This window comes from Triticum aestivum, chromosome 1B (genome assembly GCF_018294505.1).
Source record: "Triticum aestivum cultivar Chinese Spring chromosome 1B, IWGSC CS RefSeq v2.1, whole genome shotgun sequence".
NCBI classification, from domain to species: domain Eukaryota; kingdom Viridiplantae; phylum Streptophyta; class Magnoliopsida; order Poales; family Poaceae; genus Triticum; species Triticum aestivum.
The window spans coordinates 646,818,383-646,839,454 of NC_057795.1; the positions used below are offsets into that span (position 1 = coordinate 646,818,383).

Genomic DNA, 21,072 nt, shown 5'->3' on the forward strand with positions numbered 1-21,072 from the left:
GGACGGTCTTGTAGGAAAGTGAGTAAGGGTGGCGGCCGCGATGGAGGGGCGGGGTTGGAGGGAGGGTAGGGGAAGAGAAAAAAGGGGGTTGAGTCCCCCACGGGCGGGTCAAGGGGGACAAGGGTGGGTGTCCCGCCCGTCTGTGCATGTCCGTTTCGACGAAGTGGTCCAAATTTAGGCCAGTGATGGGTCAAAAACGGACGAAAAGTAAACGCTTGTCTTTGCTTCCGCGCGTTGGACCGTGTTTGGTGTCTATTTACTTATAAACGGACGCGGCCCGGACCATTTGGGGTTGTAGTTGGAGTTGGCCTTGGCACATTTAGAAAAATATATATACTCCCCCCGTTTCTTTTTAGTCTGTATATAACTTTTTTCTGAAGTCAAAGTATCTTTACTTTGACCAAAGTTATAGAAAAAAAATATCAACATTTACGAGGCCAAAGGGATATCTTTAGATTCATTATGGAACGTAGTTTCATATATAATGTACATTTAATATTGTAGATGCGGATATATTTTTATATATAAATTTGGTTAAAGTTGATGAAGTTTGACTCAACACAAATCTTATGTGCGTGCGGAGTAAAAAGGAAGGGACGGAGTATTTTCAAGGAGAAAATCAAGCGCATTGAGACCGCATCGGTGTGTGCTGTCACAGAAGTTTTTTTTGTGTGGAAATGTTTGTGAAGCGATGTTCGAGATACTACCTTCGTCCGGATTTATTGGTCCCCATTGTATTTCGTATCAAATTTTGACCATAGATTAAACTAACAAAATGTTCATGCATGTTACCAAACATTATATTTTTAAAAACTATGTTCAAATACGAATCCAATGAGATAATTTTTCTTGACATGCATTAACATTTGGTTAGTTAAATCTTTAGTCAAAATTTGACACAAACTATAAAAAAGACCTATAAACCAGGACGGAGGTAATACGTACTACAGAAAAATGACACTGGCGCTACAGGACACTACTGCAGTATAGCCACAGCCGGTGATGATGGCGCGGTGGTGCTCTGCCTCGCTCGCCCTGGGATTCCGTGAAGAGGCAGGCCGAGCGACCGTCGAGTGGAGTGGGATCGGGGAAGGAGCTGCGGCTTTCGTTGAAAATGCATGCACAGTAGGACAATCGAGGCTTAAATCGAGGCTACACAGTAGGACAATCGAGGCTTAAATCGAGGCTACACAGTAGGACAATCGAGGCTTGCTTAAATCACCATATATAAATAACAGTTATATCCGTTATGAGAAAAGGCACAATTCTAATCAGAGGTGTCTCAAACCAATCGAAGTCAAAGAAAATCTAGCCATACTTTCCATTTTAGAAAGTATGATTGTATTGAATTCACAAAATAATATAAAGTCCTTAACCCGTACAAGCGCACCCTGACACACGCATAAAGAGCTAGGATAACAAAATGCACCCTAAAACTACTTGTAAAACACAAACATCTCCGAGCATCTATATGTCATCATCCCTGAATCTTGCGAGAAAAAAGACCGTGATTCTGCAACAAGCTAGACCCAAGCAATTCATCATCTTCAACCACTAGACCCAAGCAGTTCATCATCTTCAACCACCACACAACTCCACCTTTTCTTCGCTCTGGCGCCAAAAAGACAAGGGCACTCATGTGCATCCAATACGCTTCACCAAGCTTCAACATCTGTGTTTTTGAGTACTGCCATATGTGCCCCTTAGCTGTCAGATGGAAGAGAACTATGATTTGGTTCCGGCGCTACGGTCGGGCCAACTGCCCGGGCAAAGTAGGACATCTCGCTAGTAGCGGCACAAAGAAGGGATAAGAAACGCAACAGAAAGTCATACCAACAAGGAGGAGGAAGAATCTTCGTCTCCACATCATATTTGACTAAGAAAAGCCCAAGTACACGAAGATGCACTTTCAGAAGCAAACAAATCCGCATCAACGTCGATCAACCCAAGCTTGCATCATCAAACCAGCCACGTCACATTGACACTGACTAAACACGCCACGTCACCCCTGCATCTCCACGCCTTCTACTCCACCCCGCGCCCGTCCTCGAGCACAGCTCGCCACGCAAACCTCCTCCCGTTGACGGCGTTAATAACATTGACGAAGAGCAGCGATGGGCGCCGGCGGCCCGGCGCCGCCCCGCCTGTTCTGGTCGAGCGGCGCCAGCGGGTTCGGCTGCGGCCTCGCCGTCTCCGTCGGCATCCCCCTCGTCGTCTCCACCGTCGCGCTCGCCGTCTACCTCTGGAGGCGTGCCCGGCGGTAGTCTACGGGGAGGCGAGGAAGCCGGAGGAGCAGGCGGCGTGCTGCTGCGCCGTATGCCTGGAGAGGTACGTGGACAGCGACGTGGTCCGGGTGCTGCCGGACTGCGGCCACCTGTTCCACCGCGGGTGCGTCGACCCCTGGCTCCGGCGGCGGCCCACGTGCCCCGTTTGCCGGACCTCGCCTCTGCCCAGCCCCGTGCCGACGCCGCTCGTCGAGGTGACGCCCCTGGCGCTGGTCAGGCCGGCGTGGGGCGATCAGGCGAGCGGACACGACCGGACACGACGTTCTTGAACTCTTGGCTTGCTCTCTGTTTTCCTTTTTTTTCCTTTATTACACAGACCGCTCTTTATTTTCTTCCCGTCTCCATTAGTTTTTATATATACGGCTGGATGCCACATGTAATTAGAAGGTGATAAGTTTTGTAGCCAGTACTCCTACTCCCTCCGTTCTTAAATATTTATCTTTCTAGGCATTTCAAATGGACACAACGTACGGATGTATGTAGACTTATTTTAGAGTATAGATCCATTCATTTTGCTCCTTATGTAGTCATTTGTTGAAATTTCTAAAAGACAAATATTTAGGAGGAGTAGATGTTAGTGAATGCTGTTTTTGCACATGTAAATACGTGAATGACATTAGTTTAGTCAGTAAATTGGTGATATTGTTGAGGGAGACATATTTGATCAGCCATATTTTTAAGATTCAGTAAATGAAGGACTAAAGGTACATGGAATAAAAACGTTACTCCCTTCGTCTACTAATACAGTGCAACTTCACAATTTTACGTTTAATTTTGACCATTAATTTTACCAACAAATTAGTATATGCCAAAAAAAGTATGCCATTGATTCACATTTGAAAAACTTTGTGATAATATTTTTTTTGTGACATGCAAACCATGTTTTCTTGACCAAAATTATAAGTCAAAATTTGACAGTAAAAAACGTAACCTTGTATATACATTTAGAGGGAGTATTTGCGTGCTAACATGACAAATATCAAGTTTAATTTTTTTTATTTGCCTCAGATCTTGCAACTGGCACTCCTATGACCGATGTGTCACCCAGATCGCCATCTCAACCCCGTATCCCCGTCGGGGTTCCCTCATCACTCCCATGAGCAAGCAAGGAATGGATGAGCTTGGCAAGAAACACCATTATTTTCCCTTCTTTCATTGTCGAGGCCTTGCCTCATTCCTCGGCAATTCCAAGCTACGAGTCTCATGACCACCAAGGGGCAATAGGGCCTTGCGCCGCCGCACATTTGTAGTCCGTAGACTCATGAACCTGATCTCGAGCGACGACAGGGGAAGGGGCTACATCAAGTAAATAACATGGGGCTTTGTATTCGTGGAGGCATCACATCGGTGGCGGGATCGACACCATGTTAGAATAATTTGGCCCTGTAGAAGAGCTCCAATCGACAACGCTTCAAAGCATGTGGCCTCTTCGTCTCGTTAGGGTTCGAATTGGCGATGTCAGGTCATGCCACTCCAGGTGGCGACGGAGTCCGATTAGGAAGGGTGCATGGATCTCCAAGGGCTGTAATGCAAATCTTCTTGTGTTCGGGTGTTTTGTGCAATCTTCTTATTTAGCATGTATCATTGTTTGTCTCTAAGAGTGCCCACGTGTGCCCTCTTTGTACCAAGTTTTTTTTTTTTGAGAATCCTGTACCATTGTTTTTTTGTTGGCAATATTTGTAGTACCAAGTTTGTTTTATAAACATGTGGTTACTTCTGTCTGAAAAAAAAAGAGTCCAATTTTTTTTGAGTTGATATATACTCCCTCCGTTCCTAAATACTTGTTTTTCTAGGCATTTCAACAAGTGACTACATACGGAGCAAAATGAGTGAATCTGCACTCTAAAATATGTCTACATACATCCGTATGTAGTAGTCATTTGAAATGTCTAAAAAGACAAGTATTTAGAAACGGAGGGAGTATATATATAGAAAAAAAGGCCCTAACTTCAAGGAATATTTCGATTTGTTTTGAAGCAGCAGTGTGGACGGACCAAAACGTCAGACCCACCAGGCCTGCCGCTAACACCCGAGGCCCAGTCCAGTCCAGCCCAGCACAGCACCATTCTCCCTCCCAAGATCCATTTCCCCTTGCTCCTCTCTCCTTCCACTCCCCGCGCCTCCGCCGCCTTCCCGCTGTCGTCCGTCGCTCAGGTACGCCGTCCCTCTCCGCTCCGAACCATCCGCCCGCATTCGGTTCGATGGTGCCGCAGGAGCTCAAGGTAGAACCAGGGCGCTCGCTCGCTCGCTCGTGGATCCTTCCGCGCCCCCGACACCGATTCCCTGTTCTGGCGCTCGCTCTCCGGACGCCCTCCAGCCCCTCCGCGACGTGGCCCCGCTCCCATTCTCTGGTCGCCTGCAGATTTTGGGACGGGGCCAAGACCTGATGCATGATTTATTTCAGGTTTATCCATCCGAGTACAGTACAAAATAGTACAGCTTTTTCTTCTAGTATAACAAAAGGGAAAAGCAGGGTAGGAGGAAGTAGATTGTAGAGACGCCCGGGCAGTCAGGCTGGAGAAAGATACAAACACTGCAATATGTATACTTCACCCAATATATCCAATTTCTGTACTTCTGCCTAGTTCTTAACTGTACTTGAGCTTCTGTGTTGAGACTGAATTATGGTGAGTTCTCTGGGCTCTGATTCAGGGGAGTTAAATGTTTTGTCTAGTGAACCGGGCAATTATTATTCTAGTGTTTCTCTTCCTGCCAATCTGAATGTTGCTGACTAAGAAACATAAATGTTTGGAACTTCTCTTATGAATTTCGCCGCCAATCTGAGTGGTTTGGGCCATAATCGAATTTAGTACTAGCTCGTGTCCTGCTTTGGGTTCAAACCTAAGCTGCTTGATTTTTTGCTCTAGATCAGATGGAATGACTTGATCTCCATGTTTCTTTTTCATCAGTAAAGCTAGGTGTTTGTCACCTGTGGTCTTAAGATCGATAGAAATATTTGCCACTACTTTCTGTTGATTCTTCATGGTTAGTTCGTTCATCCTTTAGATGCATGGAAGCTTATCCACTTGCTGCTAATAAATGCTTACGCGCGCTGCCGGATGTGTACCAGATGCGCGGGTTTGGTTTTGCTGCTTACCTCACACGACAAACAGAGTGTAGCGCCGCTCGAATAATTTTGTTTCTCAGGAGAAACCCGCTGGATCTATTGATCGCTCACCAAACCCATTGTGCTTGAATCGATGCTGCCCAGGCCGAACTCCGCCTGTAAAATGGATTTCTTTTCTTCCAAGTCTTACTTCAGTCGATACCCAGTTCCTGTAGATCTGCTTAGTTCTTAGCTGTACCTCAGCTTCCGTGTTGAGACTGAATTGAGATAAGTTCTCTGGACTCAGATTTGGAGAGAGCTAAACTTTGTTTTGTCTAGTGAATTGGGCAACTGTATTGTACCACTAGTGTGTCTCTTCCTGCCAATCTGAATGCTGTTGAATAAGAAAAAAATAAAGTCTGGAACCGATCTTGTGAATTTTACTGCCAATCTGATTATCTGAATGTTGCTGAATAAGAAACATACAAGTTTGGAACTTCTCTCTCTTGTGAGTTTTGCTGTCAAACTGAATGTTGCTGGATAAGAAACGTACTACAAGTTTGGGACTTCTCCTATGAAACACAAGCTGCTTCATCTTTTGCTCTGGATCAGATGGAATAACATGATCACGATGTTTCTTTTTAATCACTAAACCTAGGTGTTCGTCACTTGTGGCCTTAAGATCGATAGAAATGTATGTCGCTATTTTCTGTTGATTCTTTCTGATCAGTTCATTCATCATTTAGGGCTTGATGTATGGAGGCTTGTCTACTTGCTGCTAATACATGCTGTTTTATCTCTAGTCCTTGAAGCTTACCATCTCTTTGGTGGTTCTTATCTGCAGATGCAGAAGTTCAAGACCTTGGCCAAGGCCTTGACCGGCAAGACCGTCACCGCCGGGAGGAACTCTTCCGGGCGGATCACTTCTTTTCACCGAGGGGGTGGATCCAAACAATCGCTTAGGGACGTTGACCTCAAAAGGAACACTTGCTCGGTTGGCGTTGTGGAAAGGATTGAGTATGACCCTAATCGTTCTTCTCGGATCGCTCTTCTGCGATGGATTGAAGGGGTGCCTCAGAAGGATGCAGCATACAAGGCCGAGCGTGCGCCTGTCAATTACATAATAGCCAGCCACCAAATGGAGCCGGGCAGCATGGTGGTGAACAGCGACTCCTCCAAACCCTCCACGACCGGCTCCTTGATGCGGCCTGCCCACAACGCCGATTCCTTCCTTCGGTTCCAAGAGCTGTTCCGCAAGGCCAGCCAAGAAGGCGAAGAGGAGGGCGCTGATGATCAAGCAGCAAAGGATGCGGCGGTCACCACAGCAGCGCCGCTCATGCCTGCCGACCTACTGGACCTCAATTCCAAGGTGGGAAACTGCATGCCGTTGTCCGACATCCGCATGGGCACATGGGTGCACAGCATCGAGCTGCGTCACGGCCAAGGGGCAAAGCTCGTGCGAGCCGCCGGAGCCTACGCCAAGGTGGTCAAGGAGTCGGCCACGCAGTGCCTTGTGCGGCTGCCGTCGGGCGTCGAGAAGGTGATCGACTCCCGGTGCCGTGCCACCATCGGTATCGTCTCCAACCCCACCCATGGCGCGCGGAAGCTGAGGAAGGCGGGGCACAGCCGGTGGCTGGGCAGGCGCCCGACTGTCCGTGGTGTCGCCATGAACCCGGTGGACCATCCCCATGGAGGAGGCGAGGGGCGCACCAAGGGTGGCAGGCCCTCGGTGTCGCCCTGGGGGAAGCCCACCAAGGCTGGGTATCGGACCGTGCCGAAGAAGCCGAAGGCTCAGCTGTCCCGTGATTGATTGATGATCTTCATGGAAGCGGGTTGTTGCTCCAAGGGAAAGGTACCAGATCTTGATGTGGCTATGGATCACAAAGCTGAGGATTGTAGTAACTCATGCTTGTTTTTTTGTTTTGCTAAAACGGTTTCTGTTACAGCACTTTGGCTTTATTATGTATTAATAATAACAAGCGATGTTTGGACTTGCCTCTGCCAAGTTTGCTGCATTCCTTCCTGCCACTAATAATTTGTGTATTGAGTATGTTGCTTGTGATTGATAATTTGCTCTGTCTGGTTAAGCAATCTGGGGGCATGATGATGTGCACATATATACATACATGTTTCTAGTTTCTGTAGCTGCTTTTCCGTCGAAAACACGCATGTGCTGAGCCGCATATATATAGTTTTTTCAGTGTATATGAGTGTGATTTCTGTTGGTGTAAATCCATTATGTTGACAGCTAGCATGATTGATTAATATGCCATTCATACATAGAACATAGGGCCTACATACTGCAATGACTCTGGAGTTGATCCTGGTGGTTTTGCTATTCAGTACACACCTTGCAGCAATTCCTGCCAAGTTTTGTTTGCTTCAGGAGATGATGATTCATTCCAGTCTTTTTTGCACAGTTGCCTGAGGTCATTTTGGCTTTGTTTGTTACGCGTACGTACATCTTTGTTGCCTGTTTTAGATATACTCCCTCCGTTCCTAAATATTTGTCTTTCTAGAGATTTCAACAAGTGACTACATACGAAGCAAAATGAGTGAATCTACACTTCAAAATATGTCTACATACATCCATATGTTGTGTCCATTTAAAATGTCTAGAAAGACAAATATTTAGGAACGGAGGGAGTAGATAGTAACTTACGAAATCAAGTGCTCACCGACGGACCAGATGTCGTTGGCCTTGCCATGTTTCATCTGGTTTAAGATTGGCTGCTGAGGCCAGTGAGGACAGACATTTGCTCAAGATTAACTGACCGAGCTAGAAAGAGACCAGAGATGTATGAGTCTGTCATTGTGCATTGCATGGCCCTAATTTGCCAGCCACAACCCACAACACAAATCTAGGGTGGGGGCGAAAAATCCCATCTAAACTTATCAAGATGGGAATCTAGTTCCTAACATCTTGCTGGGGAAGAAGACAACGGTGAAAATGATTCGCAATTTGGATGCGAGGTTCGAGACATTTCATTTTTAAAAACCGAATTCAAAAAGTTAAACACGTGCGGGCGGCTCTCCCGCAAGAAAAAAACCCTCTAATGGAGACAACTGGTGCACATGTATGACGCCCTCGATTCAATCGTACATTAATCATACACGCAAATGTGTACGATCAAGATCAAGGACTCACGGGAAGATATCACAACACAACTCTAGACACAATTTAAAATAATACAAGCTTTATATTACAAGCCAGGGGCCTCGAGGGTTCGAATACATAAGCTTGAATACAAAAGTCAGCGGAAGCAACAATATCTGAGTACAGATATAAGTTAGACAAGTTTGACTTAAGAAGGCTAGCACAAAAGCAACATCGATCGAAAAGGCAAGGCCTCCTGCCTGGGAGCCTCCTAACTACTCCTGGTCGTCAGCGGTCTCCACGTAGTAGTAGGCACCGGCTGTGGCATCTGGATCCTGGACTCCGTCATCTGGTTGCATCAACCGGAAAGAAAAGAAAGGGGGAAAAGGGGGAGCAAAGCAACCGTGAGTACTCATCCAAAGTACTCGCAAGCAAAGATCTACACTACACATGTAACATTATCAAAGGAAGGCTGTATATGTGGACTGGGCTGCAGAAATGCCAGAATAGAGAGAAGGCCTAGTCCTATCGAAGACTAGCATCTTCCGGAAACCACCACCTTGCAGCAAACAGGAGGGAGTAGAGTAGCATAAAGTAAAGTACTAGTAGTGTTATCAACCTCGGCCAGAGATCCTTTCTCGACTCCCTGCGAGAAAGCAATCCCAGAGCCATACTATCCATTTGTCGTCACAATCCAATTCTCATCAACATCCAATTCTCATCACAAGTATCCAATTCTAGTTGTATCGATCGGGATACAACTCCGAGTGTCCGTTACCGCAGGACAGGCTATCGATAGATTTTTTTTTCCTGCAGGGGTGCATCAACTTACCCACCACGCTTGATTAACTCCGGCCGGACACACTTTCCTGGGTCATGCCCGGCCTCGGCCAAACAATACGCCGCAACCCGACCTAGGCTTAAAAGAGAGGTCAGCACGCCGGACTAAACCTATGCCCCCAGGGGTCATGGGCCATCTCCCCGGAAACTCCTGCACGTTGCGTACGCGGCCGGTGAGCAGACCTAGCCTCCATACAAGGGAAGGCGTAACTAGTCCAACCCGGCACGCCCCGCTCAGTTGCTGGCGTCTATTAAGCTTTGGCTGATGCATACGACACAGAACACCCATACTATGCCCACGTGATGGTTAGTGCTATCAGGCCAGAGGCCCCTCGGATCAAATATCCAAATCGTAGTGGATTAGGAACGCGCGATAACAAGCAGAGACTCACGAAAGATGTGACCCCGTTGCCCCGTCTCGAAGACTTGCGGCAAGGGCTAAGAATGCCCGGCCACGCCTCGTAATTATCTCACGGGCACCTTCCAGGTCAACCCGACTCCACATCACTCGCAATTATGCTCGCGCGGGTACCCCTCAGGGTCGACCCGTCTTTAGTAACATAGTTCAGTGTAAAGTCATAGTAACCATAATAACCGTGTGTCCAAACATCAAGGGGAAAACTCGAGGAATCACCCCCGGTGAATTCCACTCGATGTAATCATCAAGGTGAACGTAAGAGGAATCACCCCGAGGTTCACACTTGAGGGGTTGCACGACAGAGTCGTATCGGAAGTGGTTAAGGTGGAATCACCCTCGATGACCACGACCGAATAGCTACACTACAGGGTTAACATCAGAAGTGCTGTAGAGGTCTCACCCTCGGCACTCGATAGTAACCCAACATTCTCGAGCAACTAAGGGGAAAGTGATGTGCGGTGCCGGGGCCTGGTCTTCGATCCCGTTAAAAGGGTCTTTGATGATGAAGCAGGGGCAACAAGGACAAGGTGGGGGTCACTAATGGATCACTAACCAACCTATACTAAGCAGTTTAGGATAAGCGGGTAAGGTAACAATAAGCAGGTTACAAAAGCAGGCTATGCATCAGAATAGGAGCAAACAATAACAATAGCAAAATCTAATGCAAGCATGAGAGAAAGGAATGGGTGATATCGGGATGATCAAAGGGAGGGCTTGCCTGGTTGCTCTGGCAAGGAGGGGTCGTCGTCGACGTAGTCAGTCACAGGGGCAACATCGGTCTCGGGGTCTACCGAAGAGAAGAGGGGGAAGAAACAGTAAATATAAAGCAAACATAGCATCACAAAGCATAACGTGGCAATATGCTGTGCCGGGTGTGACCTAACGTATGGCTGCACGATAAAGGTGAAAGGGGAATCCAACCGAGAAGGTATTCCCGGTTCCGGACCTATGTCAGACAAATGACCAGAGCGGGGATGTTCCATGTTCAGATAGTTAGAGGCATCTGACAGGTAAACAGACTGCGTATCCGGATTCGTTGGATTTTTCTGAGCAACTTTCATATAGAAAACATTTTGATCGGAGTTACGATTTAAATTCTATGATTTTTCAAAGATTAAACCATATTCTAGAATTATTCATATTAACAAAAAAAGGAATATGACGTCAGCATGATGCAATGCTGACGTCAGCAGGTCAATCGGTCGGCTGACCAGTCAAACCAGACAAGTGGCGCCCACATGTCATCCACTGTAAGCTTCATAGTGGATTAAACTAATCTAATCAGTCTAATTAGAGGGGTGGGCCCCGGGTGTCAGTGACTAACTAATTACTAATTAATTCATAGATTTTAATTAGCAGATTTATTTATTTTTAAAAATTTTAAGCTAGCGGGGCCCGCATGTCAGTGGGTCAGAGTGCCCAGTCAGCATGTTGACTGGTCAAACCAGTAAACGGGGACCCGTGGGGCCCAACGTCAGTGGCACAGATGGCCCACCTGCCAGGCCACGTCGGCGACGGTGCCGGAGACAGCTTCGGCGCCCCAAAATGCGGCGGCGCGTGCGGCAGGGGCTCGGGTTTCGTCGTCCGGCGACCAAATCGACGGCGGTTGGTCGCGTTCGAACGGGAACAACGTCCCGCGTCGATATGTGGCCTTAGTGCGAGCTAAAACAGATGGATTCGAGCGCTAGGTCATCGGCGGCGGACGCCGGAATCGGGCGTTGGTGGCTACGGCGATGTGGGGCACGACAAGCGATGCAAAGAGCATAGTTGGGCTCCTACGAGCCCCAGGAGCTCGGCTACGAGCTCGGACGCGAGCTCGGGCCACGGCGGCCACGACGGTGAGGTGATCTGCGGCACCGAGCTCACGGCAACAACAATGAGCTAGCTAGGGAGAACCACGCGGTGTGAGGAGAAGAATGGAGGGAGGGAGGAGCTCATCGAGGGGCTACGAAAAGCTTGCGACAGCTAGGAGCGCAGAGGTGGCTGGAGACGATGGCGGTCACCGGCGACAGAGAAGATGGGGACGAGCTCAATCCCGATCGTGCGGTCGTTCCCAAGCTCGATGGCGAGGCGTAGTCGAGGTAGAGGTCGACGACGCATCTCGTGGACGTGCTGGCGAGGCGCGGGATGGGCGGTGGCCGTGGTGGTGGTAGACAGTGGCGATGACGGCGTGCGGGAGGTCCAGATCGGGACGAGAGGAGAGGGAGAGGCGAGCGAGTGAGGCAGGGAGCGGGCAAGTGGATGGAGGTAGGTGGGGGAGGAGGCCCGAGGCGTCGGGGCGCTGGCGGCCTTATCCTCCTCATCAGCGGCGAGGTGGTCCAACGGCGACGCGCGGGCGCGCGCCCTCGGTCGGTTGAACAAGGGGAGGGGAGAGCGACCAGGGAGGTGGGCCGTCTAGGTTGGGCCGGCTAGTCCGGATGGGCCAAGGCCCAGGGAGGCAGGGGCTTCCTTTCCTCTTTTCGTTTTCTTTTAAAACTTTTCTGTTTTCATTTAACAGTAGCGTTTTGCATTTTCTTTTGCACTAATTATCTTTTGCAAAAATCTGCCACTGGTGAATACAAATACTAGGGGCAGTGGTGCACTGCCACCATAAGCTTGGGGTTTATTTGAATCCATTTGGAATTTTCATAATTGGAGTAGCATTTTAAAATGCTAGAATTGCACTGGATTAATTGCTACTGCTCATTTTAGCAACATAGTGATGTTCTTTTTCTTAACACCAATTGTTTTGGAATATTTGCTAAATAATGAACATTTTTCTAGCAAGTTTTTGCAACTTCAAATTTCACTTTGAATTTGAATAGAATTCAGAGAAGGGATTTGAGCTGAGATATTACCCCAACTTGATTAAGCTTGTAAAATAAGATGACTTGGCACTGATCATAAGGGATTACTGTAGTGTGATGCTGGGGATGTTACAAATCTCCTCCACTACAAGAAATCTCGTCCCGAGATTTAAGGGTTGGAGTAAGGGGGGGAGACTCGGGAAGGACGAAGCTCAGCACAAGATAGGTACCTAGGGGCTATCTCAGTGAACATGGCATAGAGGCACCTCTCGAGACGAAATTCAAGAAAGTCGTCGTGAACAAGGTAATGAGATGCAATAAGAAGCTTCAACCGGGTAGACAATCGTTTGTTGCCTGAAACAAGGGGGTGAAAGGGGTTCAGAGCAATGGCAATAAGTATCGCGTCTGATACCAGAATAGATCGCCTCTCGGAAGGCGGCTCGGAATTTTCATATGAAGCCAAGTGTGAGAAATAACCTTAGAAACAAGGGTGTACAGGAGAGTCAGGTTTTGATCTTGTGGAACTATGGGTTATGGGCCCACCATGTGGGTTAAAAGCAGGAAGGCGCTAACATCTTGAACGGTCATGATAGCAAGGCAGGTCAGAGGATAGCCTGTCAGTTATGTTGGCAACAAAGTTTGGTACCAAGGGCGTGGGACGAAGAGAACCATTTTCCTGCTCGTAAGACGAGGCGGACCAATAGGCAAAGTTCTCGTCCAGCGGTGGTTACCAGAATGTCATTAACAATCGTAACAGGGTCTTACTGATAGAGCGGTACAACAAGGTGTTTACCTAAGCAGGGAATTACCAGTGCTCAGTTAAGTTAGATTACAAGAAAGGTTAAACAAAACAATGGAAATAAAAACGAAATTATCGGATTAATCAGACCAATGGAAAGGAAAATGTGTTTACACACAAGAATTAGGAGTATATCATTCCCAAGGGGAAGCGGAGCAGGATATACATGATATGACAGCAAGTTCAAAAGCATTTAGATAAAGGGCCGAGGGAAGAATCATGATATTACCCATACAACAGTGTTTGGATAATAGATCAAGAAACATTCAACAATGTGCTTCAAATGTTCTTGTTGATATTCGGAATACCTCAGTCATGCTTCGAGGTAGCATTAACATGGTGTTCCATGTAGGGGCTGGAGTTGAAGATCACAAGAAATACTAAAGGAACAATTGCAGGAATATCAAGGAGTTCAAGGTATAACCAAGACATGATCAAACATGTGTTGGAAAGAAGACAACGGGGTTGTCGATGATAACTCAAATCATTGAAGGTCAAGGATGATATTTCTCATCATGAATTTAATTAATATCCTGGAAGAGCTCAGGATGTTGATGATGATCATGATACATTTGTCAAGAAATTTCATGAAGATGTAGTCGATCGGCGATGACATCAATTCAAAGGAATGCTGAAGCGAAAGGTTATTGAAACCACGAGTACGACACAAAGTCGAAATCAAACTTGTTGTTCAAGGCGAAGTGATACGATGAGGAAGAGCGACGTATGCTTAGCTCGTCGTTGAAAATTGTGCTCCGGGAAGGACCAGGTGGCACAGTTAAATTTTAGCACGATAATGATATAGCCAAACAGGCTAGGAATGTCGTGAGGTGGTATCTAACTCCCGAGCAACAAAGTACTAGGAGTGTGGTATCACCGAGCGGAATCAATTCATTGTTCGGTGGTCTCGGTTGACGACAACCCAGATGCCGTGGAGATACTATGACAGGGGAAAATACCACTCCATCGAGAAGTTCATAGGGTGTAGTACAATAGGATGATATCCTCGAGGCAGTAGGGGGGTAATACTCGAGATAGTTCAGTATAGGGATTGGACAAGCATATTGATTTGCAGAACAAGTGCTTTAACTTGCCCGCGGCATGGGATCAAGGAAGAACAATCACGGTCGGGACCACAATTGCAAAGAATCAATTTACAGATGCAAGATGAGCTTATACCAAGGGACCATTTGATTATAAGAGAAGCTTCCATGATAAGATCTACATCATATCCATGGGCATGAACACAAAGTTCAAGGTCGACTCCCACTTCTTCAATGCATAACCTTCCATTCACTTCTTGCTTTTGATGAAGTTGCAGTGTTGAAATTATATCTGGCAAAACACCAGAGGAGTATGACTCGTGAAAAATCTCGGGTTCACACGGATTAGGGATGGCATAGGTTCAACCCATAGGGGCATCTTAGGGACATATACCACAAACTTAAAGAGTAACCAACACAAGCTCGAAAAGCATAGTATGGTTGGCAAAAAGCAGAGGATACAATTTACCAAAGGCATTAGGTATCCGAGGAAAGGCTCACAAAGTTATTGAATGTGTAGGCCACTGTCGGATAATAATTCAACAAAGGATCTGACGGTCCATAACGGAGCTGATGTGAGCATCGGCACACACCCAGAGGAAGAAACCATGCAAGGAGATCAGATTATAGAAACAACTGACCAATTCAAAGCTCAAATGCAGAGGAAATATGATTTCCAAATCAAGGGATCAAAAGCAAACACTCTGATTGAAGATGGTTAAGTTGAATAGACTTAGGGATACAATCGACGGTAATCTGATTGGTCGAGAAGCAGATCCTGTCTAAGATGACGTTTGAGCCGGGAGGATGAATGTTAGGATCTGATTGATGATTACGAGCATTTGCAACATATTGGATCAAGGGACTCGAAATGATAGTGACAGAGGATGTCAACGAAGATTACTAGAAATATGGAATTAACCATAATGCAAGCGAACAAGAATTTCAACAACAATAGGCTGCTGAGGATTTTCAGAAGATCGAATGGTATTCCGAAGACTTTTGTGAAATACATTAATCAACTGGGGTAGAGAGGATACTCAATACGTGCGAGAAATTACCCGTACAGGTATTCAGGTGGCAAAGAACTGCAAGGCAGTAGGCACCAAGTACTCTTGGAACAATAGGGAGAATTTCTGGGTATCTTGTAGTAACAAGAGCAACTGGGGACGAATGTAAGAATGGCAAGTGTATGTAGTTATCCATAAGGGTTGATGGTGGAAGGGAATTGCAAACACGATGAGCACAAGATATTGGGATAACATCGGAGAGTCTCTTTGGGGTCTTCTGATGAATCAAGCCATCATCTAGAATGAAGGGGCTCTCCAGGAGGAAGTGGTTATGAGATCCTAAAGTCAGAGTTAGTAAAATCTTTAACCCGAATAGAAGAGAGATCAGGGTCCCAGAGTATTGACGAGGAGTAAAAGATCCTAATACCACCCAATGGCGACGTGGGTCTGTAAGACACACAGCCATGTTAGTAAAAGTTTTTATTTTAAGTGACTAGACTCAACTTCGGCCAAGGAGTTGGAAAGGGGGCTACCTACAGGCAGTCGGCTCTAATACCAACTTGTGACGCCCTCGATTCAATCGTACACTAATCATACACGCAAATGTGTACGATCAAGATCAAGGACTCATGGGAAGATATCACAACACAACTCTAGACACAATTTAAAATAATACAAGCTTTATATTACAAGCCAGGGGCCTCGAGGGCTCGAATACATAAGCTTGAATACACAAGAGTCAGCGGAAGCAACAATATCTGAGTACAGACATAAGTTAGACAAGTTTGCCTTAAGAAGGCTAGCACAAAAGCAACATCGATCGAAAAGGCAAGGCCTCCTGCCTGGGAGCCTCCTAACTACTCCTGGTCGTCAGCGGTCTCCACGTAGTAGTAGGCACCGGCTGTGGCATCTGGATCCTGGACTCCGTCATCTGGTTGCATCAACCGGAAAGAAAAGAAAGGGGGAAAAGGGGGAGCAAAGCAACCGTGAGTACTCATCCAAAGTACTCGCAAGCAAAGATCTACACTACACATGTAACATTATCAAAGGAAGGCTGTATATGTGGACTGGGCTGCAGAAATGCCAGAATAGAGAGAAGGCCTAGTCCTATCGAAGACTAGCATCTTCCGGAAACCACCATCTTGCAGCAAACAGGAGGGCGTAGAGTAGCATAAAGTAAAGTACTAGTAGTGTTATGAACCTCGGCCAGAGATCCTTTCTCGACTCCCTGCGAGAAAGCAATCCCAGAGCCATACTATCCATTTGTCGTCACAATCCAATTCTCATCAACATCCAATTCTCATCACAAGTATCCAGTTCTAGTTGTATCGATCGGGATACAACTCCGAGTGCCCGTTACCGTAGGACAGTCTATCGATAGATGTTTTCTTCCCTGAAGGGGTGCACCAACTTACCCACCACGCTTGATTAACTCCGTCCGGACACACTTTCCTGGGTCATGCCCGGCCTCGGCCAAACAATACGCCGCAACCCAACCTAGGCTTAATAGAGAGGTCAGCACGCCGGACTAAACCTATGCCCCCAGGGATCATGGGCCATCTCCCCGGAAATTCCTGCACGTTGCGTACGCGGCCGGTGAGCAGACCTAGCCTCCCTACAAGGGAAGCGTAACCAGTCCAACCCGGCGTGCGCCGCTCAGTTGCTGGCGTCTATTAAGCTTCGGCTGATGCATACGACGCAGAACGCCCATACTATGCCCACGTGATGGTTAGTGCTATCAGGCAGAGGCCCCTCGGATCAAATATCCAAATCGTAGTGGATTAGGAACGCGCGGTAACAAGCAGAGACTCACGAAAGATGTGACCCCGTTGCCCCGTCTCGAGGACTTGCGGCAAGGGCTAATAATGCCCGGCCACGCCTCGTAATTATCTCACGGGCACCTTCCAGGTCAACCCGACTCCACATCACTCGCAATTATGCTCGCGCGGGTACCCCTCAGGGTCGACCCGTCTTTAGTAACATGGTTCAGTGTAAAGTCATAGTAACCATAATAACCGTGTGTCCAAACATCAAGGGGAAAACCCGAGGAATCACCCCCGGTGAATTCCACTCGATGTAATCATCAAGGTGAACGTAATAGGAATCACCCCGAGGTTCACACTTGAGGGGTTGCACAACAGAGTCGTATCGGAAGTGGTTAAGGTGGAATCACCCTCGATGACCACGATCGAATAGCTACACTACAAGGTTAACATCAGAAGTGCTGTAGAGGTCTCACCCTCGGCACTCGATAGTAACCCAGCAGTCTCGAGCAACTAGGGGAAAGTGATCTGCGGTGCCGGGGCCTGGTCTTCGATCCCGTTGATCGGGTCTTCAATGATGAAGCAGGGGCAACAAGGACAAGGTGGGGGTCACTGATGGATCACTAACCAACCTATACTAAGCAGTTTAGGATAAGCAGGTAAGGTAACAATAAGCAGGTTACAAAAGCAGGCTATGCATTAGAATAGGAGCAAACAATAACAATAGCAAAATCGAATGCAAGCATGAGAGAAAGGAATGGGCGATATCGGGATGATCAAAGTGGGGGGCTTGCTTGGTTGCTCTGGCAAGGAGGGGTCGTCGTCGACGTAGTCGATCACAGGGCAACATCGGTCTCGGGGTCTACCGGAGAGAAGAGGGGGAAGAAACAGTAAATAAAAAGCAAACATAGCATCACAAAGCATAACGTGGCAATACGCTGTGCCGAGTGTGACCTAACGTATGGCTACACGATAAAGGTGAAAGGGGAATCCAACAGGGAAGGTATTCCCGGTTCCGGACCTATGTTAGACAAATGACCGAAGGGGGAATGTTCCTTGTTCAGATAGTTAGAGGCATCTGACAGGTAAACGAACCGCGTATCCGGATTTGTTGGATTTTTCTAAGCAACTTCCATATAGAAAACATTTTCATTGGAGTTACGGTTTAAATTCTATGATTTTTCAAAGATTAAACCATATTCTAGAATTATTCATATTAACAGAAAATGAATATGATGTCAGCATGATGCAATGCTGACGTCAGCAGGTCAACCGGTCGGCTGACCAGTCAAACCAGACAGGTGGCGCCCACATGTCATCCACTGTAAGCTTAACAATGGATTAAACTAATCTAATCAGGCTAATTAGAGGGGTGGGCCCCTAGTGTAAGTGACTAACTAATTACTAATTAATTCATAGATTTTAATTAGCAGATTTATTTATTTATAAAACATTTAAGCTAGCGGGGCCAGCATGTCAGTGGGTCAGAGTGCCCAATCAGCATGTTGACTGGTCAAACCAGTCAACGGGGACCCGTGGGGCCCAGCGTCAGTGGCACAGATGGCCCACCTGCCAGGCCACGTCGGCGACGGCGCCGGAGACAGCTCTGGCAACCCAAAACGCGGCGGCGCGTGCGGGAGGGGCTCGGCTTTCGTCGTCCGGCGACCAAATCGACGGCGGTTGGTCGCGTTCGAACTGGAACAATGTCCCGCGTCGATATGTGGCCTTAGTGCGAGCTAAAACAGATGGAGTCGAGCGCTAGGTCGTCGTTGGCGGACGCCGGAATCGGGCGTTGGTGGCTACGGCGATGTGGGGCGCGACAAGCGATGCGAAGAGCATAGTTGGGCTCCTACGAGCCCCAGGAGCTCGGCTACGAGCTCGGACGCGAGCTCGGGCCACGGTGGCCACGACGGTGAGGTGATCTGCGACGGTGAGCTCACGGCAACGGCGACGAGCTAGCTAGGAAGAACCACGCGGTGTGAGGAGAAGAATGGAGGGAGGGAGGAGCTCACCGAGCAACTACGAAAAGCCTACGACAGCTTAGGAGCGCAGAGGTGGACGAAGACGACGGTGGTCACCAGCGACAGAGAAGATGGGGACGAGCTCAATCCCGATCGTGCGGTCGTTCCCAAACTCGATGGCGAGGCGTAGTCGAGGTAGAGGTCGACGACGCGTCTCGTGGACGTACTGGCGAGGCGCGGGATGGGCGGTGGCCGCGGTGGTGGTAGAAAGCGGCGATGACGGCGCGCGGGAGGTCCAGATCGGTACGAGAGGAGAGGGAGAGGCGAGCGAGTGAGGCAGGGAGCGGGCAAGTGTTTGGAGGTAGGTGGGGGAGGAGGCCCGAGGCGTCGGGGCGCTGGCGGCCTTATCCTCCTCATCAACGGCGAGGTGGACCGGCGGCGACGCGCGGGCGCGCGCCCTTGGTCAATTGAACAGGGGGAGGGGAGAGCGACCAGGGAGGTGGGCCGTCTAGGTTGGGCCGGCTAGTCCGGATGGGCCAAGGCCCAGGGAGGCAGGGGCTTCCTTTCCTCTTTTCGTTTTCTTTTAAAACTTTTCTGTTTTCATTTAACAGTAGCCTTTTGCTTTTTCTTTTGCAGTAATTATCTTTTGCAAAAATGTGCCACTGGTGAAAACAAATACTAGGGGCAGTGGTGCACTGCCACCATATGCTTGGGATTTATTTGAATCCATTTGGAATTTTCATAATTGGAGTAGCATTTTAAAATGCTAGAATTGCACTGGATTAATTGCTACTGCTCATTTTAGCTACATAGTGATGTTCTTTTTCTTAACATCAATTATTTTGGAATATTAGCTAAATAATGAACATTTTTCCAGCAAGTTTTTGCAACTTCAAATTTCACTTTGAATTTGAATAAAATTCAGAGAAGGGATTTGAGCTGAGATATTACCCCAACTTGATTAAGCTTGTAAAACAAGATGACTTGGCACTGATCATAAGGGATTACTGTAGTGTGATGCCGGGATGTTACAACATGGCTCATGCAATTTATTCACGAGAAGCTTTTGCAGTAACTTTTGCAAAAGGCATCCTTTTTTTATAGAGAGAGAAGAGGCGCCCGTGCTTTGAAGAAGATTTCCTTTTATTTTAGCAGTGGTCCGAAACAAGAGGAAGGAGTTCGCAGGGTGCCGTCGAAGCCCACCACAACAGTCGAGGCCCAGCCAGCCCAGAGCACCAACCAAGACCAACCGATTTCCCCCATCCCTGCTCGTCCATTCCTCTCCTCCTCCTCTTGCCCTGTCGCTGTCGCCGTCACCTTCAGCCGTCTCAACCGCGTCTACCCCCGCTGCCACCTTCCTGCTTCGATTTGTCTGTCTGCCGGTCAAACATGCTCTCTCCGCTCCGCTCCGATTCACCCTTACGATGATGTCCTAGGAGCGCTCCGGTCAAAGGATGGTGGAACGGCAACCTTCAGATTCGTCTCGGCTCTCCCAAAGCCCTTGCCTCATTGATGATGCTCATCTCTTGGGAGGTTTGGCCCGAGAGAAACGCTCGAGTCTTCCGCAACGTGGCGGTTCCATCGGTGGTCATCATCAACAAGATCAAGTATGAGGTGTCGCTTTGGCTTTGGCGGGTGCCAAGCACTTGAGTATTGTAATGCCGCGGGTCTGTCTAAAACCTTCTCCCTTAGTTAATGAAATGGCAAGTCTTTTGGCTCGTTTAAAAAAAAGATGATGTTCTAGGAGCAAGGGAGCTCAAGTTAGAACCCCATGGAGTTTAATGGGATTTGTTCCTAAAATCTCGACGGGGAGAACACAATGGTGAAACAGTCCGCACTGAGATGCACGGTTCAAAAGGTACTTCATTTTCAAAAACCGGATAAAATACTCATCCCCTTTTGTACAAAAAGAAACTCATAAAAACTCTCTGGCGACGACAAATGGCGCATATGCCACTTGTTATCACCAGAAGCATTTGGGGCAACCTTTGGAAGGGCATGAGAGAGAGAGAGAGATCTAGAGA

The 21,072-nt window shown here is 47.8% G+C and overlaps 1 protein-coding gene and 1 pseudogene across 1 annotated transcript; both read left to right on the forward strand.

Moving 5' to 3' along the window:
- Window positions 1-2,073: 2,073 nt before the first annotated feature.
- LOC123098412 (RING-H2 finger protein ATL70-like) lies at window positions 2,074-2,725 on the forward strand (annotated as a pseudogene).
- A 1,580-nt stretch (window positions 2,726-4,305) lies between these two features.
- On the forward strand, window positions 4,306-7,324 carry LOC123145079 (60S ribosomal protein L2, mitochondrial). Its single transcript, XM_044564399.1, has 2 exons — window positions 4,306-4,439; window positions 6,176-7,324. The coding sequence occupies exon 2, from the start codon at window positions 6,176-6,178 to the stop codon at window positions 7,139-7,141; it is 966 nt and encodes a 321-aa protein (XP_044420334.1). The 5' UTR covers window positions 4,306-4,439; the 3' UTR covers window positions 7,142-7,324.
- Window positions 7,325-21,072: the final 13,748 nt, after the last annotated feature.

What these genes read in the sequence shown, in the direction of transcription:
- LOC123145079 (XM_044564399.1), top strand. Translation starts at nt 6,176, where the DNA reads ATGCAGAAGTTCAAGACCTTGGCCAAGGCCTTGACCGGCAAGACCGTC.